Genomic DNA, 26,808 nt, shown 5'->3' with positions numbered 1-26,808 from the left:
TGTATAGTCCCCACCCCAACAACACACAGACCTGTATAGTCCCCACCCCAACAACACACACACAGCTGAATAGTCCCCACCCCAACAACACACACACACCTGTATAGTCCCCACCCCAACAACACACACACACCTGTAAAGTCCCCACCCCTACCACACACACACACACCTGTATAGTCCCCACCCCTACCACACACACACACCTGTATAGTCCCCACCCCAACAACACACACACACACACCTGTATAGTCCCCACCCCAACAACACACACACACACACACCTGTATAGTCCCCACTCCAACAACACACACACACACACACACACACACACACACACCTGTATAGTCCCCACCATACACACTCTAGTTCACATACAGTCCCCTCCAAAAGTATTGGAACTGCAAGGCAAATTCCTTTGTTTTTGTTGTTCACTGAAGACATTTGGGTTTAAGATCAAAAGATGAGTATGAGACAAGAGTTCAGAATTTCAGCTTTTATTTCCTGGTATTCACATCTGGATGTGTTAAACAACTCAGGACATACCACCCTTTGTTTGAACCCACCCATTTTTCAAGTGAGCAAAATTATTGGAACATGTGACTGACAGTTGTTTCTTGTTGCCCAGGTGATGCCTTTTAGGTTGATTGTTCAAACATTAAATAGCTCTGCATGACTTGTCTAAGTTTTCATCCTTGGTTTAAACCTGTAAAGACTGCATTTCTTGTTAAAGGGGATAAACCAACATGAAGACCAGAGAGCTGTCTATGGGAGAAAAACAAGCCATTTTCAAGCTGAGAAAAGAAGGAAAATTGACCAGAGCCATCGGACAAACATTGGGCATAGCAAGCACAACAATTTGTAATGTCCTGAAAAAAAAAAGAAACTACTTGGTGTACTGAGCAACAGACCTGGTGTACTGAGCAACAGACCTGGTGTACTAAGCAACATACCTGGTGTACTGAGCAACAGACCTGGTGTACTGAGCAACAGACCTGGTGTACTGAGCAACAGACCTGGTGTACTGAGCAACAGACCTGGTGTACTGAACAACAGACCTGGTGTACTGAGCAACAGACCTGGTGTACTGAGCAACATACCTGATGTACTGAGCAACAGAAGTCGGACGGGTTTGTTTTTCAGTTGTATTGTTCACATTATAGGTCACATTAAAAGTGAAAAAAGTTCTGACATGATTTCTTTTTCATTCTTTTACATCACAAAAACCTGGAATTTTGACAGGGGTGTTTAGACTTTATATCCACTATACATTAAAGTGTAATGATTTGGGTGTAGTGTTGCGGGAGCAAGGAACCAGGTTGCAGGCAGAGGTAGTCGGTGTAGTTCTATTTAATTACAAGAAACAAACAAACACCGAGCACAAAAAAAACACACAAAAGCAAATGGCTGTCTAAAGCAGCAACATAAATGTAGCAACGGGTATAAGGCACTTACATTTAACGACAACAATTTAAAATTTAGTTTAGGTGATTTTGGTAAACAGTTTTGGAGCTCCTGTTATCATCCAAGCAGGTTATGTCAGCAGTTGTTCTCTCATTTTGTCTTCTAATATATTGATTTGTTTTTATAAGCTGTAACTTCACAGTGGGAAGGAGATCTCAGAGGGATTTTCATGTGACTGTATTTCCCTCATTATATTGGAACGTATATTTTAATCTGTATTCTGTCCCCTCCTTTACCTCCTCTACAACCCCTGTTCCTCTGAATAAAAGACGTGTTCAAGAAGCTCTTCTGTGAAGTCGTTAATAACCACAAACCCTCTCTGTCCATTTCCCTATTCTATTCTGTCGGCTCTCCCTCCATCTCTTTCTTCACATGAACACTACGTTCTTATTTATAGATGTTCTGGTCTTGACCGCTATCAACGACGTCAGAGAATTGCAACGGCATCGTCAAAAGAGAAGTGTGAAGTTTCCACAACAGAGTATGAAGTGTTAGTTTATCATGAGAACAAACACACATCACTGGTACAGCCCTTTATCATCTTAAAAATGTAGCTAGAAGTAGAGGATTCCACTTTTTGATCTCCAGTAGGTTGGACTACTGTAATGGCCTTTTTCATAAAATTGCAGCTCATTCAGAATGCTACTGCTTGAGTTCTAACAACATCTAAGAAAGTTTCACACATTGCATCAATTCTTAGGTCTTTGCACTACCTTCCTGTATCTCTGAAATTATTTTAAGATGATCCTACTCGTCTATTAATCACTGAATGTTTCAGTGTCAAGGAACATCTCTGACCTACTCTCTCAGTATGAACGTCTATATCCCTCAGGTCATTAGGGTCTGATAACCATTCACAGAGTAAGGACTCTGCCCACGAGACAAAGTATTTTGAAGTGGTATAGACACATGGAAAGCCGTTTCTATCTGACAGTGATCACTGGACAGTGATTCTGTGCTTGTTGGTTCCCTCTAGCTGCCACATGATGTATATACAGTTCTTCAAACAGTAAATGTGTACATCATTAAACAGGTTACAAAACGACTGTCCCAAATGGGCTCCAAAGAGTTTGTTTGAATTATGACAGGTCAAATAGACCAGTTTCTTGAATGTGATTGGCTGAGCTCACATCTTTCTCTCACAAGGCTCCACCCCCTCAGACATGGTTCCCGGCAAAGCTTCTGAGGTATTCACCCCTGTGGCTGAATCAAAAGAGAAGGCCTATCATGTGATACGAAGTGTAAAGACCTGGTCAGTTTTGACGCAAAGGTTGGCATTTATTAATGTGTGCGTAGGAAAGTGTGCACATCTCTATGCATATTTCAACCCATGTGAATGCACAGTCTAGCTGTTGATTCGAAGAGACACCATGCTATTTCAGAAAAGCTGGTAGAGGAATGTCAACTGAAACACATGAGAACAATCTTATCAATAGAAATATGAAAAGCCTACAGCAGGGGTATTCAACTAAATTTTAAAAAGATCCAGTTAGAGAAAATGTTTTGAAGCAAAGGTCCGGAAGATCTTAATGTCTAACAATTTAGTGTTATAAATATTAAAGTAGCCTTGTCGTTGTATCAACATCTGAATGTAATCAATAACTGACTGTCAAATCAAATTAATTCAGTACAATTCAAAAACTTGTTGACAATATTTATTGTCACGTAACATAGAACACTCAAGAGTGCGTTGTTGGGCAGTGAATGTGTGGCTCAGGATCCTGGTGGACTGGTCATATTGGGCTCTGAGACTACTTCTTTTCTGTGATCTCAATTCAGATTTGAGTGGGTATGTTTGTTCCAAAGCTTTATGTTTTGTCTCATAACGGTGTTTCACATTGGCACTTTTAATAAGTGCCACGGTTTCTGCACATATGAAACACACTGGTTAAGTGCTGTCCATTCTGGATTAAATGCTCTGTTTTCACTGTCCACTTTTCTTTTTTTGGAGAGTGACATTTGTTCCTTATTTTTCTCTAACTGTTACCCCTTTTCTGCCTCACACGTCGGTTTCGCTCCATTTCTCCGCCTCGCTCGTCTTTTCTTCAACTTTCTCCCTCTCACTCGTCTGTATCTCTCCCTTTCTCCGCCTCACTTGTCTGTATCTCTCCCTTTCTCCATCTCACTCGTCTTTTCTTCAACTTTCTCCGTCTCACTCGTCTGTATCTCTCCCTTTCTCCGTCTCACTCGTCTGTATCTCTCCCTTTCTCTGTCTCACTCGTCTGTATCTCTCCCTTTCTCCGTCTCACTCGTCTGTATCTCTCCCTTTCTCCGTCTCACTCGTCTGTATCTCTCCCTTTCTCCGTCTCACTCGTCTGTATCTCTCCCTTTCTCTGTCTCGCTCGTCTGTATCTCTCCCTTTCTCCATCTCATTCATCTGTTTTCACTCCCTTTGTTTTCTACATGTATCATTTTCTTTTTAATCCGACTTTCTTTTCCTGTGTAACTTGCCTCTAACTCACATCTAAACTGTAGAGTCCAGATGTTTACCGCCAGGAATGCAAAGACTTAATTGGCTAAGTGGTATCACGTGGGATGGCTTAACTCACATGCAATTGGTCTGTGCGTTTCCTCATCCACTAAACCACTACCGTAAAGACTACAAAAGCTGCGCATATTAAAATAGAAGCGCCCTGTCAGGATTCAATTCATAATCTTTTGTTTTGGTCTGGGTCCTTATGGGACGGCTTCTAGGTCCGGATCCGGACCGCGGCCTGCCAGTTAGTGACCTGTGCTTTAGTGTCTCTGTTGATTGACCAGACATTGTGTCTCCTCAGGAGTTGAGAAGGATAAGGTGGGGGGACAGCCCGCCCTTTGGGTAAATTTTGCACAAGACAGATGGCAACAACTTACCACACCCCTTCTAACATTTGAAATAAATACGGATTGTTCATGTATGGAGTTAGAGACTCCTCGGATGATTATGTATGTAAGCGGTAAGAGGTAGATCTGAGGGTCAGTTTCAATATGAGACAGAGGAGGGTTGTGAGGGATTTAGTGTTGAGGTAGATCTGAGGGTCAGTTTCAATATGAGACAGAGGAGGGTTGTGAGGGATTTAGTGTTGAGGTAGATCTGAGGGTCAGTTTCAATATGAGACAGAGGAGGGTTGTGAGGGATTTAGTGTTGAGGTAGATCTGAGTGTCATCGGCGTAGCAGTATACAGAGGTGGGGGACTCGAGTCACATGACTTGACTCGAGTCTGACTCGAGTCACAATTTTCAGGACTTGTGACTTTTAAGTTATTAAGTTAGTAATGATTAAGTTAGTAATGAATTCATATTTTGTTTGTCATAATTTGGCCTTGGTTGCATATTATGATTTTTTTTTTTTTTTCTTGTTAGAAATGTGACCATTATCATCACTGAATATGTCTGGTAAATAGATGTAAGGGAATTTGACTATAACAGTGGCATAGCCTGAATTTTAATGTTGAATGGCATCTTAAAATGAGCGGGCATGTATATTATTACACGTAGGCTATAATGTCTGTATTAAATGTGGGCATTTTCAAGTGTTTGGACTGTGTGTGGAAACTAAAAAGCATTGTGCTTACACCATAACAGTTTACTTTACTGCATGAAAGGCTAGCATGGAGGCGCCGCTGTGATTACTAGCACCTAAACATTTCGAAGAGTTTTTTTTTTTACTCATACAGACAAGAATAATTACAGCGTAATTACATATTAGGCAGTTTTTCAGTCACAATAATTAGTTTATAAGGTTGTTATTATTAGCCCTTATTACATGGATTGGCTGAATTCCAGTGCAGAATGCGTGTTATTTCTTGATAACCGGCCCTTGCCATGAAAAACAGCGCGTTGCTAAGGACGCAGCAGGATTCTAACCAGAGACGGAACGGACTATTTTCTTTAGAGGAAGCAATACAATCGTTTTTAAATCAATAATCAATATTTTGTGTCAAATTATATATTTATTTGATAGGTAGCCATGTAATAAACGGGATAAGGTATAGCGAGGCGGTTGTTATAGCGAATACAACCTTTTCAGGCTGATTCAAGATCCCTCCGCTTCGTCCCCCCAAAAAATTGTACCGCGGAGGAGAAAAATATTTGATTTTGAAATCGAGCTTCGCACCGAGCGCACGTCAGAAACAGAGGACAGTGTGTGTGTGTGTTCATCTCTTTAGTACTGTGACTTGATTTGACTTGAAACTTATAAGGACTTGACTTGCTTAGGGTGAACCCTTGACTTGACTTGACTTGCTTGATTTATCTGAACTGTGACTTGAGTCTTGACTCGAGACTTGATGGTTAAGACTTGAGACTTGCTTGGACTTGACCATGTGTGACTTGTCCCCATCTCTGGCAGTATAAGTCCAGTTTAAGGTGACGGAGGATCTGACCAAGGGGGTGGATGTAGATGATATAGAGCAGGGGCCCAAGAACGGAACCCTGGGGGACACCCTGTGTGACTACAGCTGAGTCAGAATTATGACCATAGAGCGAAATGTTGTGAGTACGGTTGGGGAGGTATGAGGGTAGCCAGGACAGTGTGTCTCCCTCAACACCCAAGGCTTTGAGCCTGGTGAGGAGGATCTGGTGATTGACTGTGTCGAAGGCAGCACTCAGGTCCAGCAGGATAAGGATGTTGAGGGCGCCAGCATCAGCAGAGACAAGAAGGTCATTAACAACTTTGAGGAGGGCAGTTTCAGTACTGTGAAGTGGTTGGAAGCCAAATTGAAAAGGCTCAAACAGACAGTTATTGGCATTGAAGTTGGGTGTCAACAGTCCTTTCCAGGGTTTTCACAAGGAAGGGGAGGTTGGAGATGGGGCTGAAGTTATGAGGTTGGTAGTGTCCAGGCCAGGATTGTTTAGGATGGGTGTGACAACAGCATGTTTTAAGCTGGAGGGGACGATGCCATGGTTGAGAGAAAGATTTACTATTTGAGTGATGTAAGGACAGAGAGCAGGAAGGCAGGCCTTAATGAGAGTGTCAGGAAGGGGATCCAGGGAGCAGGAAGGCAGGCCTTAATGGGAGTGTCAAGAAGGGGATCCAGGGAGCAGGAAGGCAGGCCTTAATGAGAGTGGCAGGAAGGGGATCCAGGAAGCAGGAAGGTAGGCCTTAATGAGAGTGTCAGGAATGGGATCCAGGGAACAGGAAGGCAGGCCTTAATGAGAGTGTCAGGAATGGGATCCAGGGAGCAGGAAGGCAGGCCTTAATGAGAGTGGCAGGAAGGGGATCCAGGGAACAGGAAGGCAGGCCTTAATGAGAGTGGCAGGAAGGGGATCCAGGGAACAGGAAGGCAGGCCTTAATGAGAGTGGCAGGAAGGGGATCCAGGGAACAGGAAGGCAGGCCTTAATGAGAGTGTCAGGAAGGGGATCCAGGGAACAGGAAGGCAGGCCTTAATGAGAGTGTCAGGAAGGGGATCCAGGGAGCAGGAAGGCAGGCCTTAATGAGAGTGTCAGGAATGGGATCCAGGGAGCAGGAAGTTGTTTTTGAAGATACAATACATTTTGTGATAAATGCTGAGTCGACTAGGGTGAAGGTGCTCAGGAGGGTTTGTATAACAGGTGGTTGACAGTGGAAGAAGAAACGTAGCTTTAATGTGAGTAATAATTACACTGCAGCGGCCATAAACACCTGGTAAGCTCCTGCCCCATTCGACAGCCACAGAGAGAGGAGAGAAGACTAACATCTGGACACCAGGTGGGGATTTTAATTCTGAATATGTCTCAGACCCAGTTCCATGTACCAGCCACAGTATCTGTTAATCAGATATCTCAGTCAGAACAGTAACTATTTGATTCAGGGGCAGCAGGTAATTCTCGTCAATCTCGTATTTTGAGTGTAATTAATTTTCCAATAAAGATACAAAATACACAAAGTTAAAGATACAATTGACTGATAGGATTATTATTATTATTTAAATGATTCCAATTTATTTAATTTTTTAAAGATATCCCGATAATATATTTGTCGTGAATTATTTTGGCCACGATAATCGTGTAGTGAAAATCTGATATTGTGACAGCCCTACTATATACATGAAACTCGATCTCCGCAGCACTTATCCGTGTAGGGGATGAATGGAAGACTGCCTTCATTACCAATTGGGGACACTGTGAGTACTTGGTGATGCCCTACGGGCTCACTGATGGTCCTTCTGTATTCCAGTCATTCATGAATGACATCTTCTGAGCCATGCTCAATATGTTCCTAATCATATACATTGGTGACCTCATATTCCCAAACAACCTGTCAGAGCCTGTTTGCCCTCTCAATACAGGATTTCTCCCACGTTCCATGTCCCACTGTTGAAGGCAGTGTTTTACAGCCCTGTACACCAGCCCACCACCCAGCTTTTTGTACTGTTGCTCTATGCGGACTCTCTCCCTGTGTTTTTTGATTCCTTCTGCCTGCCTCTTGACTTTGACTCCTGCCCTGCGTTCTGTTCCTTTGTTTAATAAACGGCGCTTCTGGGCTTGGATACGACCTCCCGACTCTGAATTCATTACATTTGCTTTATATGTCTTTGTTCTATCCCCCTACATTGTTGGACAGGACACCACTATTAAATAGCACATGCCAAACTAATATTTAAAGCAATACCTTGCCCTAAATCACATATTTTGCCGCTCAGATGCATATTCTATGCAAGGCTATTCAGTGTCATAGCCATTTTCACACACAAATGTGACAGATTTCCAGAACGGTGTCCTTTCGCAAAAGTTTTTCGCAAAAAACTGGCTACTAAAACACTGGCCGGCTGTAGGGTGTCCGGTAAGAACTTGAACCGGAGATGTCTGACTTTGACATGTATTTACAACTCAAACATGAAGTTAGATGTGGTTCTGAAATATAAGCAAATAATAATGCACATTAAAAAACATCCGACTTGAACATTATTTACCAAAACTAAATAGTATAGCCACCAATATATAACAAGAAACAATACTAAGAATTACATTCATTTCTCTGTAATAATTAACATAAATGTAACATATTATTGCTCTGTAACACAAACTGAGAATAAGCCACATCTATTACAGCACACATATCCATAACGGAGCAAACAGTGAAATACACCTTTAATAGCTAAGCACGTGGCTCCACTGCGCTAGTCTGTTTACTGGCGTTGCACGTTGCTAGCAAACACAACCTGAATTTCAACACGTGGCTTCACAAGTAATATTAAACAATCTCCACATCTATCAGCTATGCAATAAGAAATAGCAACCACAATATTATCAATGCCATAATCTCTCTCTCTCTCTCCAAATAAATGTCTCGTCGTAACACAGGCTAAATTGAGCCACATCGCAGCAGAACACTTAAGCTTTAACCTTAACACAGATTTTTCTCTCTCTCACTGTCTCTCCCCTTCACGGAGAAAAAGATGATCAACAGTCTACTAGGTTTGGTACAGCTGCATCACCTCCCCTCCTGGCCACCCTCCTTACTGGCAGTTAAAGTGGAAATCCACCAGTTTATCTGTACGAGGGACTCTTTACTGCCTGGGACAACAGTCTTTTTTCTGACCTTTCTCCTTGAAAACTCCTCCATGACTTCAGTAAAGTCCAGGTCTCTGACGAGATCCGACTCTATTGCCAGAATTGCCAGAGATTTCAAGCGTTGTTGACTCATCCTTGTTCTCAGTTCATTTTGAATTCTCACCATGTGGGAAAATGAGCGCTCCCCTTCACAGTTTGTCACTGGCAAAGTGAGAAACATCTTCAAGGCCACGTACACATTAGGGAAGACGGGTTGCAGGCCAAGTTCCAACACGGTGTTCAGCATCTTTGATGGCGACTTGTCTTGCTCACACATGAATGATCGGAATTGTATGAGCTCTTTGGCAAAGCTGCTGTTTAGGTCCGATTGATATGCACAGAGTAGTGCATTGGCGTGTTTTATAACCTCATTGTTGCTCGTTGTTTCTGTCATGAACAAAACTCCAAATATATCTGTCAATTCTTTGTAGGCAGACAGGCGATGATCAAGATATTTGGAATTTCTTCCTCCCATCATGTAGGTTTCTTGGATGTTCTTTAGGCTCACTCCCTTCATCTCCAAAGGTTTTCCATTTTCTGCTTCGTTGCTTGAAATCTGTCAAGGATTGTATCCCAGAAAAAGGCCATAAATGCAGTTTCTAGATATTTCAACTTAGCGCAGAGCACCCCTGCTTCATGTCTGGTGTCTCTTTTTTCCTCATCTGAGCTGGCTATATTTGCAAGTGCCTCCTTTATTTTTGCATAGTTTTTCGATAGAGCTTTGGTGGCATCTGCTCGACAGCTCCATTGTGTACCTAACAAAGATTTCAGTGTCAAACTTACCCGTTGGTGTTGCGGAAAACTATTCCTCATCGGTTGGTAGAGGAGGAACAAAATGTATACAGTGACTGCAACATGGTAAAGTGATTTCCAACTTGCTGCCCTCTATGGTGTTGACTCCAACTAAATTCAGGGAGTGAGCTGCGCAGGATACATAATGCATTAAAGGATTTCTCTTCTTTAGATGCGCTTGAAGTCCATTATACTTTCCAGACATATTACTGGTATTGTCATATTTGACAGCTCCAAGCCTAAGCTCTCAACCATAGCAACAACGCATTCTGCCAAACTTTCACCTGTGTGGCTTTCAGTTGGCTGAAAAGCAAGAAAACGCTCCAGTTGATCAACGGGGGACAGGTCTGGGGTTGAGTCGACAAACCTTCCCTAATTTCATCCACAACAGTCTGCCTATTTTTTTCTCCCATCACATCAATAAGTTGTGGATGACAAATAAGAAACATTCCTGCTGCCTTTCTTACCAAACTTGTCAATATGTCTAGCTAAGAATGGGTCAAACTGAGCTATCAGTTCTAGAATGCCAAGGTAATTTCCATTTAGAGGTGACCCCATCAATTCATTATCACCTCTCAAGGCAAGTCCTCTCTCCCCGAGAAACTTGATCACTGCCACGACTCTTTTGAGGACTTCTCTCCAGTATTTTCTTGCTCCTTCCATTTGTTTTAGTAAAGATGAGTCAATGGTTGTGGTGCCCTTACATCTCTGATGTAAAGACAGCATGCAGCTCCTGTGCAAATCACTCTTCTCATGATCCCCAATGCGTTCTGAGTGTTTCCAGTCGCTAAATCCTTCAACAAACTGATTATGCTTTTTTGAGAAAAGCTTACATGCAAAACAATAAATATTTCCATTTGATGGAGAGAACATGACCCATTCTCGAGAGACTGTCTGTCCATTTGTTAGATGAGAAGTAAGTAAGTCATTGTTGAAGCAACACCTTTTACAACCAATTATCCTATCCCTGGCAGAAGCTGGATAGTTAGATCGTCAGATATGGAAAGCTGCTGCACCCCTTTCGATGATAATAGATTTAACTATATCGCTGGTTGTGTCTCCCCATGAAGCTGGATCTTTAACATTGTTGAACCAGTCGTCCTGCATTGATGATACATGCTTAGGTGCTGGTTGCGTTTGCACCGAAGCATGTGGCCCTATAATTAACAGAACTACTCACCCCTGAACACCCGAGGCTAAGTATCATTACAATGCCTTATCACTGTAATTGTTGTAGCAACAACACAGAGGAGAACTATCGTCTTCAGTTAAAGACAGAGTTAGAGGCTCGGCTTCAGACGCAAATGTCAGGCAAGGATTATGTTAGTGTAGAAATAGAAAAAACTGCGTCAGTGCCACCAGGAAGAAACAATAGTCTTGTTAGCCCCCCGGCACAGCTCCTGCAGCCGGGCAATAACTTTCTCTTGGTCACTGGGAAGAAATGCCGTCGACTAGTTAAACCTGAATCGTTGCTAAATCCAACTGAGACTTTCAACAGGTTTTCCCCCCTGGAGTCGGAGTCAAGGCCCGAGCCGTCTTCGGAGGGGAATGATCGGCAGGCATTTTCTTCCGGTGGCCTTGAAAAACTGAAAACATTAGTCATCGGCGATTCCATTAAACGCAGTATAAAATAACCCATCTAACACCTCTCCTCCTCCACTAGGGGGTGTCATCTTCCACCTCTCCATCTCCTCCACTAGGGGGTGTCATCTACCACCTCTCCTTCTCCTCCACTAGGGGGTGTCATCTACCACCTCTCCTTCTCCTCCACTAGGGGGTGTCATCTTCCACCTCTCCTTCTCCTCCACTAGGGGGTGTCATCTTCCACCTCTCCTTCTCCTCCACTAGGGGGTGTCATCTTCCACCTCTCCTTCTCCTCCACTAGGGGGTGTCATCTTCCACCTCTCCTTCTCCTCCACTAGGGGGTGTCATCTACCACCTCTCCTTGTCCTCCACTAGGGGGTGTCATCTTCCACCTCTCCTTCTCCTCCACTAGGGGGTGTCATCTTCCACCTCTCCTTTTCCTCCACTAGGGGGTGTCATCTACCACCTCTCCTTCTCCTCCACTAGGGGGTGTCATCTTCCACCTCTCCTTTTCCTCCACTAGGAGGTGTCATCTACCACCACTCCTTGTCTTCCACTAGGGGGTGTCATCTACCACCTCTCCTTCTCCTCCACTAGGGGGTGTCATCTAACACCTCTCCTTCTCCTCCACTAGGGGGTGTCATCTTCCACCTCTCCTCCTCCACTAGGGGGTGTCATCTTCCACCTCTCCTTCTCCTCCACTAGGGGGTGTCATCTTCCACCTCTCCTCCTCCTCCACTAGGGGCTGTCATCTACCACCTCTCCTTTTCCTCCACTAGGGGGTGTCATCTACCACCTCTCCTTTTCCTCCACTAGGGGGTGTCATCTACCACCTCTCCTTGTCTTCCACTAGGGGGTGTCATCTACCACCTCTCCTTCTCCTCCACTAGGGGGTGTCATCTACCACCTCTCCTTCTCCTCCACTAGGGGGTGTCATCTACCACCTCTCCTTGTCTTCCACTAGGGGGTGTCATCTACCACCTCTCCTTCTCCTCCACTAGGGGGTGTCATCTACCACCTCTCCTTTTCCTCCACTAGGGGGTGTCATCTACCACCTCTCCTTTTCCTCCACTAGGGGGTGTCATCTACCACCTCTCCTTTTCCTCCACTAGGGGTTGTCATCTACCACCTCTCCTTGTCTTCCACTAGGGGGTGTCATCTACCACCTCTCCTTTTCCTCCACTAGGAGGTGTCATCTACCACCACTCCTTGTCTTCCACTAGGGGGTGTCATCTACCACCTCTCCTTCTCCTCCACTAGGGGGTGTCATCTACCACCTCTCCTTCTCCTCCACTAGGGGGTGTCATCTTCCACCTCTCCTCCTCCTCCACTAGGGGGTGTCATCTTCCACCTCTCCTTCTCCTCCACTAGGGGGTGTCATCTTCCACCTCTCCTCCTCCTCCACTAGGGGGTGTCATCTACCACCTCTCCTTGTCTTCCACTAGGGGGTGTCATCTACCACCTCTCCTTCTCCTCCACTAGGGGGTGTCATCTACCACCTCTCCTTCTCCTCCACTAGGGGGTGTCATCTACCACCTCTCCTTGTCTTCCACTAGGGGGTGTCATCTACCACCTCTCCTTCTCCTCCACTAGGGGGTGTCATCTACCACCTCTCCTTTTCCTCCACTAGGGGGTGTCATCTACCACCTCTCCTTTTCCTCCACTAGGGGGTGTCATCTACCACCTCTCCTTTTCCTCCACTAGGGGGTGTCATCTACCACCTCTCCTTGTCTTCCACTAGGGGGTGTCATCTACCACCTCTCCTTCTCCTCCACTAGGGGGTGTCATCTACCACCTCTCCTTCTCCTCCACTAGGGGGTGTCATCTACCACCTCTCCTTGTCTTCCACTAGGGGGTGTCATCTACCACCTCTCCTTCCTCTCCACTAGGGGGTGTCATCTACCACCTCTCCTTTTCCTCCACTAGGGGGTGTCATCTACCACCTCTCCTCCTCCACTAGGGGGTGTCATCTACCACCTCTCCTTTTCCGCCACTAGGGGGTGTCATCTACCACCTCTCCTCCTCCACTAGGGGGTGTCATCTACCACCTCTCCTTTTCCTCCACTAGGGGGTGGTAGTGTATCAGAACAGGTAGGAGGAGGAGGGTCTAGAAGTCTAGTAGAGTTGGTGTAGATCACAGAGAATCACTCATCATCAACCCAGGATGGAACTGACACCAGTCTATTGGATCTATTGGATTTTATGTAAGTACTCCTTCCTTTTGGCTATTTTCATCTCTATGAAATGTAATGGCAATGCTTTCTGTAGGCCTTCATGGAAATATCCAAATTTGTGACAATTGCAGTTGGTTTAGGATGTTATTTTAGCATTTGCAACCAGGTAGTAAAGATAATGACTAAATAAAAAATTTACAAATTACTTCTGGTTTCCTAAAAGGCAGAGAGTATGTAAAAGATGGCACTAATTCTACATGATTAACCATTTAAGTGTGCCTTTAAACCTTTTATTTGTCATTTCATGTCAAATCCTTCTGCTACAGCGCCAAAACCAGAAAACCTGTGTTAATGTCCAAATACTTTTAATAGATTGCAGTGTATTCATTGGGTTCATCAGACAATATACACCGATCAGCCATAACATTATAACACTGACAGGTGAAGTGAATAACAGTGATAATCTTGTTATCATGGCCCCTGTCAGTGGGTGGGATATATTAGGCAGAAAGTGAACATTGTGTCTTCAAAGTTGATGTGTCAGAAGCAGGAAACATGGGCAAGCGTAAGGATCTGTGTGACTTTGACAAGTGCCAAATTGTGACGGCTAGACGACTGGGTCAGAGCATTCATTCTCTGTATCTTTCTCTTTTCAGTCTTGGACAGCTGTGGATTCACTGCATGTTAGTATGTTGTTATTACAGTTTTTTGTTCCTTTGATACTATTCTCAGAAGCATGTGCATTAACATTTAAAATACCTTTTACTATCACTATGATAGTATCACTATTATTCCTAATTGATCATCACTCCACAATGTGGTGAATATGCTGTACAGTGAGTATAGAAAGTCACCACCCCCTTTAATGTTCAAGTTTTGTTGCCTTAAATGAAAACACATAAAATATCACTGTTACAACTTTATTTACACACAGTAACCCACAATATCATTAAAGTAAAAATATAAATAAATAAAGAATTCTGAAAATGTATTTAAATTAAAACCGTAAAATACCCTATACATATATAATGGGGAGAACAAGTATTTGATACACTGACGATTTTGCAGATTTTCCTACTTACAAAGCATGTAGAAGTCTGTAATTTTTATCAAAGGTAGTCTTCAACTGTGAGTGACGGAATCTAAAACAAAAATCCAGAAAATCACATTGAATGATTTTTCAGTAATTAATATGCATTTTATTGCATGACTTAAGTATTTCGGCTTCTCACAGACCTGTTTGTTTTTCTTTAAGAAGCCCTCCTGTTCTCCACTCTTTACCTGTATTAACTGCACCTGTTGGAACTCGATACCTGTATAAAAGAGACCTGCTATCAGGGCCTAGGCGGAACCCAAAAGCAGTAGAGATAGTGAAGAGTGATTTATTAGTGAGAGCGTTTGTGGAGAATGGACAGAGTGCAGGCAGGGGAGATGGAGTGAAGGTGAGTCCAGGAGTCCAGGTAGTCAGGAAGGAGAATGTGGGTCAGGATGCAGCAGGTGAACCGGTCGTCGAGGCAGAATCCAGGTAGGTGAATGGAGATGCGGAATCCTGTGACTGAACGGAGAACAGGGAGAGTCAGAACATGAAACAAACAGGTAAGTGGGACCAGGCAAGACTTCAGACTGAGCAGGACGTACGAGATTCGAATAACGATCCGGCAGGGACGAGACGTCAAAGCGCCGCTTAAATGCTGCCGGTGAGTGGTGGAATAGGGAACAGGTGCGTGATCATCAAGGGGAACCAGCTGGCACCGGCAACACCCCGGAGCAGAAGCCACGCCCCCTAATAGGTTGCCAGGACGACCATAACAGAGGCACAGACAGAAAGGGGAACAGGTATCCACACACACACACAATATCACAGGGGAGGGATCGTGACACCTGCAAAACCGGCAGTGTATCAAATACTTGTTCTCCCCATTTTAAAATACCCCCATGAGTTAATACTTAGTAGAACCACATTTTTCAGATTTACAGCCATGAGTCTCTTTGAATGCATCTCTACAAAATGTGCACACCTTGACTGTGCAATATTTACTCATTCTTCTTTTGAAGTATTGTTCTTGCTCAGTACAATTCATGGTGACCGCTTATGGACTTCAAGTAATTCCACTGAATTCCACTCTCTATAGAAGGGGTTCTCAACCTTTTGCAAGCTGGGACCCCCCAAAGCTGGTTCATTGCAATTGGGGCCCCCCTTCCCGGTGCCACCCCCACTACAACACCTTGCATAGATAGATAGATGGATAGATGGATAGATGGATAGATGGATAGATAGATAGATAGAAAGCCCCCTAGGCTATTATTTTTAGGCCCACACATTATTATTATTATCATCAGTAGCGGTAGGTAGGCCTATTATCATTACTAGGCTATTGTTATAATTGCCACTAGCACCAGACTTCTAATGTGAGCTTGCAGGCATTATTATTATTATTATTATGATGAGTAGTAGTAGGCCTATTATCATTACTAGGCTATTGCTATATAATTATGAGGTTACATGCTTTTTGTTGGTATTATTATTATCATCATCATCATCAGTAGGCCTATTATCATTACTAGGCTATTGCTATAATTGGGAATTGGCACCAGACCTCTGATATGTTATTATTACTAGGCCTAATAGTAGGCATATCATCTGCATTTTTTACAGAAGCTTGCAGGTAAGTGATGTTAATGTGAGACCTGAGCCTGTTTTGCCTTGCAAAGATCCTCAATTCTTGGTGCAATGTCTGATAAACATAGCCTCAAATCATCCTCGATTTGTGTCCGATTGTGGTCATTTTTGAGAATCCTGCCTCACACAAATATGTCAACGCGAAAGGGAGGAGAATCTTCAAGGCGACGTCACAGAGTTGAGGGTATTCCTGCATCAATGCAGCCCAGAATGATGAAAGAGGGCAGGAGGTAAGGAGTTCCTTCAGCCTACTGTCACTCTTCAGCTCAATTAGCTGTTCCTGCATATCAATTGACAGCTTGTTTGCTGTGCACACAAATGGATCTCAAACCCACGCAAAAGAGCGATAATCCTCTTTAAAGTACATCGCAAATTGTTCTCTCATTGCTGACAGGTGCTCAGACGCTGACTGAAATAGAGAGGAGAAATCGTGTGACGTGCCTGCATCAGTGATAAAGTCTGCAAGGCTGGGGAACATGTCGCAGTTCCCTCGACTGATGCGGCCATGCCAGAGGTCAAGTTTTTGTGTGAAGGCGTCCACTATGTCTGCAAGGAGCAAAATATGAGTTTTGCGGCCTTGCAAAGACCGGTTGAGGCCATTCAAGCGGTCAAATATATCGACCAAATAGGACAGAGACGCAAGCCACATAGTGTCATCGAGATGCTTCGCCAGATCTGATTTGATTCCTGTCAAAAAACCCTTCACCTCCTCTCAGAGCTCATACAACCGCTGTAACACCCGCCCCCTGGAGAGCCAGCGAACTTCAGTGTGAAGAAGCAGCTGTTCGTGCCCTGACCCCATCTCCTGGCAGAGGACCCCAAACAAGCGAGAGTTTAGCGGCTGTGATTTGATGATATTTATCATTTTCACGGATTGGTTCAGCACGGAGTCAAAGAGAACTGGCATTTCTTTAGCAGCTAGTGCTTTGCGATGGACCATGCAATGTGTCCATTTCACAAGTGGAGCTACTTGCTGAACGCGAGCAGCTAGGCCACGCTCATAGCCCGTCATTGCCTGCACACCATCCATGCATAAGCCAACGCATCGGTCCCAAGTCAAACCATTTTCACTGAGAAAAATATCAAGGACATTGAAGATGGCTTCTCCTGTAGTGTGCGACTGAAGAGGCCGGCAAAACAGGACATCCCCCTCAATCGCCTTGTCCCGCAGATACCTGACATAGGTGAGGAGCTGTGCCTGCCCAGCAATATCAGTGGAATCGTCCAGCTGCAGCGCGTAGTAAGGACTTTTTTTTATTAACTCTATCAGTTGCTCTCTGATATCATTAGATATGTCTGAAATTCTCCTAGCAACTGTGTCATTGGACAATGGTACTGCACCGAGCCTGGCTGCTGCACTATCTCCTATCATTATTCTGCACATGTCTTGCGCGGCCGGCAAAATGAGAGTCTCTGCAATTGTATGCGGTTTACCCAGTTTAGCTATTCTTTTGGCCACTACATACGATGCCTCCAAACACTGTTTAGACACAGTGCTGTGAACTGAAATTGTTGCCTGTTGCTGATGGAGGCCATCAAGCTCTTTTAAAATATTCAGCCGGTTTATCCTTAATGCAAGCATGCTTTGTTTCAAGGTGCCTTTTTAGTTTGCAGGGCTTCATGCTGTCGTTTGCCTGCTCCTCGGCACACACGACACACTGAGGTCTCAGATCAGCCGTGACTAAACCCAAACTGCAGGTATGCTTCATCGTATCTTCAAAGCTTTTGCAGCGGGTGGTGCGTCGGTTGCCTTGTTGGTCCTCACTAGAAATCTCTCAATTTTTGTTTAGTTTAGAAATAATTTGGATGTGGATTGGTTGTGTTTTCAATAAAGTTTAGGCTATGATGTAAAGATGTGTGCGTGGGTGTGGCTATGTTGATAGACTAATATCGGCGGCTAATCAGTCGGGACTAAGGCACGATAAGGCACGAAGAAAATAACGATTTTATGGGCAATGCTAATTTTATTTTAAGGGCTTAACGAGTTCTTTATCAGTGAGTCAGTGAGTGAGTAAGTGAGTGTTGTTTTTTTTTCTTTCCATCCTCCCACAGAGGCCAGCTTTGAGGAGCATTTGTGATATTGTGGTCACATCCACATATTAATCAGTCTTTGCCATAAAGGCCAAAAGCTCCTACAAAGTTGGCGATGGCTTTTTGATTGATCAGAGAGGCTATCTCCTCCTTGCAAACCATTCAATCAATGACATTTATTTTCTAAAGCCCTTTTTTCATCAGTCTTCACAAAGTGCTTTTTCAGATAACCAGCCTGAAACCCCATAGAGCAAGCAACAAGAGTTAATGCACAGTGGCTAAGAAAATGAAGAAACCTAGAGAGGAACCAGGCTCTGGGTTGACCAGTCCTCTTCTGGCTGTGCTGCGTAGATTATTAGAATACATGACCTTATGGGCCAGGTCAATGTTTTTGCATGATCAGAAGACAAACAAGCCAATGAATGCAGGTGGGCTGTAACCAGAGTTCTAAAACAGAATCCAAGTCCACTTCATTACCAAGGACAGGGACAGTCTGGTGAGGTGTGAGCAGTGTCAGCAGGAATCATCAGGCAGCAACACAACCAGGAGGACTTTACACAGGGACAGCTACGAGTCCTTTGGACCTGTTGGTGCCACATCAGAGGGGCTAGGGGGTGGTCTAGTAGCTAAGATATGGACTGATTGACCCTAGTCCCCCAGTACAATAATATAGCAGCATAAAACTAGTGGCTGAGACGTATGGGTCAAGAGATGTCCAACGTTAACCAGTCATCCACTTTGGATGGACATCCTGATCTATGCAAGGTCTGGTGGGTGGCAAACGCCTTCCACTTCTTAATAATGGTCTTAACTGTTTCCAAGGGATGGACAAGGCCTTTGAAATATTTTAATATCCATCCCCTGACTTGGGCCTTTCCCTAACTTTATCTCATAGATCTTTTGAAAGTGACCTGACGAAGATCCTTTTGGGATCGAAATGTTGTCAATTTGTGCGTTTAATCCTATTAAACATCCTTGTTTGGATGTGCATGTTTTCACCTTTCTTCGACGATATAAAACTCAGACACACAGCGCACTGACCAGTCTGTCTGTCTGATCAGTTGTAAGTGTAACTGTTTTTCATTCTGTACATAGATTTAAACCATCATTGTTGGTTTTTCATATCTTGTTATTTTTTTTTATTTCTACTTTTAGTGGGGCGAGGTGGTTGGTTGGTTGTGTACAGTATTGCAGGACAAGGGCTTTGATAGTTTTTGACTTGGGCTACTCTGCAACACATGTGTTTCTAGCTATCTCATAGGTGGAGCTTTAATAGTTGCGATGGGTGCATGGCACACATTCCAGCCAATCAGAGGGGCCTACAAGTTTATCTTATGGTTGAAAAATTTATAGCAAGCAAAATGAAATTATATTATGATTGTTTTTGTTGATTTGGTAAATACTATTTAGTTGACATTGAAGTGATGAACATTTATATTTATTTTATGATTCCATAATGCATTTTAAGATAATGCATTTTAAGCCAATCTGTGACTGTCGAAGTGTAACATCAGATTTTGCTGGCTTGTTTACTAAGGATCTGAGTTGTGGAAGATGGAAGTAACAAAACCTAAAAATGTAACGCATATGACGTTAACTGACCTTTTCGTCAAGTGAAAAGAAGAGAGAATCATGGAAACCCCACCTCTTTTAATGTGCAAGGGTTGTGGTCTATATTACCACAAAAAGCATGCACAGATGCATACTTCGAAAATCCACCAGAAATAGTAGCCCATCCGGGAACTTTTGGCATACTATTTTCAGCGTACTATGGTTTAGGACATACTAATCATCTCGCATACTAATCTGGCATACTATATAGTATGCAAGTATGCAATTTGAGACAATATGAGGGTGGTAGACATCAGCCCCTTCTTGGTTCTTTCAATGCTTTGGCTCCACACCTCAATGAGTTCCTCAATGAAATTTTGTGTGATATCGGAATGATTTCTGACCCTAGACCTGACCCCATAATGTCCTTTTTATAATAGAGGTGGACGTTCTATGACCGTCACCCTCCTTCAGCCCATGGATAAGACGCCATTACATCACTGTTAACCAATATCACGTTTGAAAAAAAAAAAAAAAAAAGAAAGAACAAGATCGCGAGTACAAGCGGCTGAAATGGGTTTTCTCAGAAGGGTGGCTGGCTTCTCCCTTAGGGATAGGGTGAGAAGCTCAGCCATCCGTGAGGAACTCGGAGTAGATCCGCTGCTCCTTTGCATCGAAAGGAGCCAGTTGAGGTGGTTCGGGCAGCTGCTAAGGATGCCCCCAGGACGTCTCCCTATGTAGGGGTTCCAGGCACGTCCAGCTGGGAGGAGACCTCGGGGTAGGCCCAGGACTAGGTGGAGAGATTATATTTCGACACTGGCCTGGGAACGCCTCAGGATCCCCCAGTCAGAGCTGGCAAATGTGGCTCGGGAAAGGGAAGTTTGGGGTCCCCTGCTGGAGCTGCTGACCCCGTGACCCGATACCGGATAAGCAGATGAAGATGAGATGAGGATTCACCAAGCCAAAATGGCAAAAATGCCAAAGACAGATTTGAAAGAAAAATGACAGAATTAAGGAAAATTAGTGTACTGTAGCGTTTGCTAAACCTTGACATTTCTTACTGATATTATCTGTCACAATTTATTAGCAAAAAAACCCCATATAGCAATTAAACTTAATGTGAAATAACGTGAAATTCTTGATCACACTTTATTGAAGAATGATCTTGAACACATTTTTACCACAGTGTTGTAAAAGTGTACAGTACATTGTGTAGTTTCATAATCCAGGATAATATGATTTCTCCCAGGTCAGTCTCCAGGCTCTCTGATTGTCAGACCGAACAGACGTCAGTTCTTGGAATATGAGTCTGTCTCTCTGAGCTGTGAGGTCCAGGGTGGTTCTACTGGATGGGGAGTGAAGAGGAACTCAAGTGGAAAGCGAACAGAGTGTGGTGATGGATGGGGGAGGGTGGATGGAACCAACTGCAACATCTCCTCAACCAAATCAACAGACAGTGGAGTTTACTGGTGTCAGTCTGAATCTGGACAACACAGTAATACTGTCAACATCACAGTAACTGGTATGTTAATTATCACCATTTACTAACATCACAGTAACTGGTATGTTAATTGTCACCATTTACTAATATCACAGTAACTGGTATGTTCAATATAACTAAATGTTTTTAAATGTTTACAGTATGTAAGTTGATGTAATAACTCTCTGGCCCCCGAAAAAGTCACAGTTTGGATTTAAATAAGCAAACTTTGATTGAATAAATAATATGTTTCAGCTGGACAACATTATTTTCATCCTAACTGATGCAGTAAGTAGCTTTTCATTTTATACAGGTTTCTCTGATTGCTTAGGCACTTTGAAACTATAGGCTGTTTTTGCAAAACTCTATACACTAACCATAAAGCCTTACACCATACCAGCAAAACATCATACATTTTTTGCAAAAGCAAACAATTCTTTCAAAACTTTCAAAAAGAGTGTGTTAAAGTGTGTTTTTGCATCAACAGAATACAGACAAACCATAATTTGAAGCACACTACACACTCATAGTATTAATTAAAAACACTTGCTGCTTTTGTTCCCTGTGTGTACCGTTCATAGGGGCCATAGGACCGGGCTTAGCAGATAGCAATAAAGTTTTGTCATACATGTCATAAATGTGTAAAGTTTGGATGTGTATTTCGAACATAAAACACTATCAATTGAAATAGGAAAAAGTTATTTTCTTTCCTCAAAACACTCTTCAAACAACAAAAGCGCAGTAGAAGAAAACAAAAACATTTGTGCTAGAAAAAAAAGAACATAAAATGTTTTGGCTACATCTCACCTTTGTGGGTCTGGCCATGAGACTTCAACCACATCACATGGCATGTTGTCTTGAGCTAGGCAGTGTGGAAGGTCATCTGGCCGTATCCAGGCCTGGCACGACCCCTGATCGATGTTTCCATGAGCTTCCTCCATTGACTGTAGAAGGGGGATGCATTGGTGGGGCTGGTGATCATTCACCTTCCAACGCCATGAGAAGATTCTTCAATAGGAATCAAGAATGGAGATTATTTGGGGAGTCTCCATACCTGTGAACTACTTTCGGACCACAGAAGCCTGGTGGAAACTAAAATTGTCCCAGATGTTAACATTCCTTGGCTGCTCTGGCTTCTGGTCATTAGGGTTGAGTCTTGTGGAGGGTGTCCAGAAATGGGATTATTTATTTATAGTTTGTGTGTAAACCCATTATCTAAAAGTTAGTTCACATGGGCCAATGTGGAAAGGCAAATGGCAGAAATAGTGTAGCAATGTAGTGGCCAATGTTTACAATTTTGCTAGAAGTGTGTTATGAAGTTTAAAACTGAGCGTAAAGAAATTAGTTATGTTTACAGTTTTGCAAAAAGTGTTATAAAATTACAAACTGTGTGTAAAGCAGAGAATGTGCATACAGATTGGCACTTGGTAAATGCATTGACTACTAGTGTTAAAGGTTTCAGAGATAGTGCTTCAAGAATCACTGTTAGTGTTTAAGCATTCAGAAAAATCTGTAATAACATGACAGAAGACGTATCCCATTGTTGTGGAAAAGATGTCACTGTGTTTCAGAGAGGTGAAATTATTGGCCTGCATCAAGCAAAGAAAACAACCAAAAAAAGAACATTGTATTACTAGAATTGGGTTACACTTGGCTGATGTGGTTACCTGAGGACAATATTGTGTTGTGTGAATGAATAATTGTATTTTGTGTTGTGTGAAACTAAATATTGTATATTGTCTAGGCTACAGATAATTACTGTATTGTTTGTTGTGGTAAACTAATTAGTATACAGTTGTGCTTATATGTTTGCATACCCTGGCAGAAATAGTGACATTTTGGCATTGATTTTGAAAATATGACTGATTATGGAGAAAAAAAGTTTCTTTTAAGGATTGTGAAGCCATTTATTATCAAATAGTTATTTGGCTCCTTTTGAAATCATAATGAGAACAGAAATCACCCAAATTGCCCTGATCAAAAGTTTACATACCCTTGAATGTTTGGCCTTGTTACAGACACAAAAGGTGACACACACAGGTGGCATTTAAAGGGAATTTCCCACACCTGTGGCTTTTTAAATTACAATTAGTGTCTGTGTATAAACAGTCAATGAGTTTGTTAGCTCTCACGTGGATGCACTGAGCAGGCTAGATACTGAGCCATGGGGAGCAGAAAAGAACTGTCAAAAGACCTGGATAACAAGGTAATGGAACTTTATAAAGATGGAAAAGGATATAAAAAGATATCCAAAGCCTTGCAAATGCCAGTTAGTACTATTCAATCACTTATTAAGAAGTGGAAAATACTGGGATCTCTTGATACCAAGCTAAGGTCAGGTAGACCAAGAAAGATTTCAGCCAAAACTGCCAGAAGAATTGTTTGGGATACAAAGAGAAACCCACAGGTAACCTCAGGAGAAATACGGAGCGGTTGTGTCAAGGAGCACAATACGATGATACTTGAAGAAAAATGAGCTGCATGGAGTTGCCAGAAAGAAGCATATACTGGGCCAATGACACAAAAAAGCCTGGTTACAATATGCCCGAGAACATCTTGACACGCCTCACAGCTTCTGGGACATTGTAATTTGGAGTGACGAGACCAAAATAGAGTTTTATTGTCACAACCATAAGTGCTCTGTTTGGAGAGGGGTCAAGAAGGCCTATAGTGAACAGAATACCATCCCCACTGTGAAACATGGTGGTGGCTCACTGATGTTTTGTGTGTGTGTGAGCTCTAAAGACACAGTGTATCGTAAAAATGTATGGCAAGATGAATGCAGCATGTTATCAGAAAATACTGGCAGACAATTTGCATTCTTCTGCACGAAAGCTGTGCATGGGACACTCTTGGACTTTCCAGCACGACAATGACCCTAAGCACAAGGCCAAGTTGACCCTCCAGTGGTTAAAGCAGAAAAAGGTGAAGTTTCTGGAGTGGCCATAACAGTTTCCTGACCTTAATATCATCGAGCCACTCTGGGGAGATCTCAAATTCGCAGTTCATGCAAGATGACCAAAGACTTTGCATGACCTGGAGGCATTTTGCCAAGACGAATGGGCAGCTATACCACCTGCAAGAATCCGGGGCCCCATAGAAAAGTATTACAAAAGACTGCACACTGTCATTGATGCTAAAGGGGCAATACACAGTATTAAGAACTAAGGGTATGCAGACTTTTAAACAGGGGTCAGTTAATTATTTTCTTTGTTGCCATGTTTTGTTTAATGATTGTGCCATTCTGTTATGACCTACAGTTGAATGTGAATCCCATAAGAAATAAAAGACGTGTTTTGCCTTCCCACTCATGTTTTCTTTACAAATGGTACATATATTGCCAATTCTCCAAGGGTATGCAAACCATTGAGCACAACTGTATTATTGTTTTGTATGGAACTAGTTACTGTATTTTGTGTGGTGTGAAACTAAAATAATAACTACCTGCTCCTGTGTTGTACAGATGTAATCCTAGAGATTCCCATCCTCCCTGTGACTGAGGGAAGTTCTATGACTCTCAGCTGCAGACCTAAGGAAACTCCCTCTGACCTCACAGCTGATTTCTACAAAGATGGATCCCTCCTCAGAACTGAGTTTACAGGAAAGATGACCATCCCTGCAGTTAACAAGTCAGATGAAGGATGGTACTGGTGTAGACACCCTAAAGGAAACTCCTCAAAGAGCTGGATAACTGTGACAGGTGAGAATATGAACTAGGAGAATCACCAGATAGATGGATGACTGTGACAGGTGAGAATATGAACTAGGAGAATCACCAGATAGATGGATGACTGTGACAGGTGAGAATATGAACTAGGAGAATCACCAGATAGATGGATGACTGTGACAGGTGAGAATATGAACTAGGAGAATCACCAGATAGATGGATGACTGTGACAGGTGAGAATATGAACTAGGAGAATCACCAGATAGATGGATGACTGTGACAGGTGAGAATATGAACTAGGAGAATCACCAGATAGATGGATGACTGTGACAGGTGAGATTATGAACTAGGAGAATCACCAGATAGATGGATGACTGTGACAGGTGAGAATATGAACTAGGAGAATCACCAGATAGATGGATGACTGTGACAGGTGAGAATATGAACTAGGAGAATCACCAGATAGATGGATGACTGTGACAGGTGAGAATATGAACTAGGAGAATCACCAGATAGATGGATGACTGTGACAGGTGAGAATATGAACTAGGAGAATCACCAGATAGATGGATGACTGTGACAGGTGAGAATATGAACTAGGAGAATCACCAGATAGATGGATGACTGTGACAGGTGAGAATATGAACTAGGAGAATCACCAGATAGATGGATGACTGTGACAGGTGAGAATATGAACTAGGAGAATCACCAGATAGATGAAAGACTGTGACAGGTGAGAATATGAACTAGGAGAATCACCAGATAGATGGATGACTGTGACAGGTGAGAATATGAACTAGGAGAATCACCAGATAGATGGATGACTGTGACAGGTGAGAATATGAACTAGGAGAATCACCAGATAGATGGATGACTGTGACAGGTGAGAATATGAACTAGGAGAATCACCAGATAGATGGATGACTGTGACAGGTGAGAATATGAACTAGGAGAATCACCAGATAGATGGATGACTGTGACAGGTGAGAATATGAACTAGGAGAATCACCAGATAGATGGATGACTGTGACAGGTGAGGAAACATTCTGTATATAAACTCTAGTGTACTGGTGTCTGATTGTGATGTATGTGTTTGTGTATATGTAAGTGTGTGTCTCAAATTGTAATGCTTGGGTCTATACATTTTTCTTTTTCCTCTTCAAGCACCTTTTATTAAATCCTTAGATGCATCCTCATCTCCTCCTCCGTCCTCATCTCCACCGTCTCCAGAGGTGTCCATGTCTCTGTCCAGACTGTTGGTGTCTAGTCTATTGGTGGTGTCTCCATACCTGGTGACCACTGTCCTACTGGTTAAATACAGCATGAAAAGGAACAGGGCTCAAGGTGAGAAGTCTCTGAATCAATGTGTTTCAGCCTGTCATTAAATTTACAGCAGTATTGCATGTTTATTCAGGCCTATCATCTAAATTAACACCAATAATATTGTTCATCCTTCTTTTGCCGGACCGCATAAAAGGAGCTGACCAAGAAGACTGAATGTCTCTTACTGGATGTGTGGGTGGATGGTTAGAGAGGTGGACTGGTTAGAGGGGGTTCGACCCTCACCACGGACAAAAAAAATGATGCATTAGGTTTTGTTCAGGGTACAAAGTTATTGTATCAATGTTATTTACGAATGAAAGAAAAACGTTGTTGTGCCATCAATTGAAATAGCTTTGGCAGTGTAAAGTTCATCTTCAGTGTTGCTAGCAATTGCTCATTTCTATGACTTTTCCAAGTAGTAAGTGGATACTCTTAGGTCTATTTCAGGCTAATAAACTGATAAAACGGACAGTGGCAAAAGCCATACAGTTCATAGATGCTATTTGTGGTGGAGGTAAACTTAATAAGAAACGTTAGTCAGTTTAACACAAT

General features: G+C 42.9%; 1 protein-coding gene and 1 long non-coding RNA gene across 2 annotated transcripts; one reads left to right on the top strand and one right to left on the bottom strand.

Moving 5' to 3' along the window:
* The first annotated feature begins 13,505 nt into the window (after window positions 1-13,505).
* On the top strand, window positions 13,506-26,339 carry LOC114830329 (Fc receptor-like protein 2). Its single transcript, XM_029117865.2, has 5 exons — window positions 13,506-13,554; window positions 14,181-14,207; window positions 21,036-21,308; window positions 24,730-24,966; window positions 26,098-26,339. The coding sequence occupies exons 1-5, from the start codon at window positions 13,515-13,517 to the stop codon at window positions 26,316-26,318; spliced, it is 798 nt and encodes a 265-aa protein (XP_028973698.2). The 5' UTR covers window positions 13,506-13,514; the 3' UTR covers window positions 26,319-26,339.
* LOC114830342 lies at window positions 21,184-26,177 on the bottom strand. The gene is made up of 3 exons (XR_003778013.2): window positions 26,101-26,177; window positions 22,074-22,274; window positions 21,184-21,269 (listed from the first exon to the last, which is right to left on the bottom strand). It is a non-coding gene; the product is annotated as an uncharacterized LOC114830342 (long non-coding RNA).
* Window positions 26,340-26,808: the final 469 nt, after the last annotated feature.

This window comes from Esox lucius, chromosome 24 (genome assembly GCF_011004845.1).
Source record: "Esox lucius isolate fEsoLuc1 chromosome 24, fEsoLuc1.pri, whole genome shotgun sequence".
NCBI classification, from domain to species: domain Eukaryota; kingdom Metazoa; phylum Chordata; class Actinopteri; order Esociformes; family Esocidae; genus Esox; species Esox lucius.
Note: the sequence above shows the minus strand (reverse complement) of the source record. Positions and strands in the feature narration are given on the sequence as shown.

Coding starts and splice junctions, on each gene's coding strand:
- LOC114830329 (XM_029117865.2), top strand. CDS start 13,515: ATGGAACTGACACCAGTCTATTGGATCTATTGGATTTTAT. Junction 14,208..21,035: donor CAGCTGTGGATTCACTGCAT/GTTAGTATGTTG, acceptor GATTTCTCCCAG/GTCAGTCTCCAGGCTCTCTG. Junction 21,309..24,729: donor TGTCAACATCACAGTAACTG/GTATGTTAATTA, acceptor TGTGTTGTACAG/ATGTAATCCTAGAGATTCCC.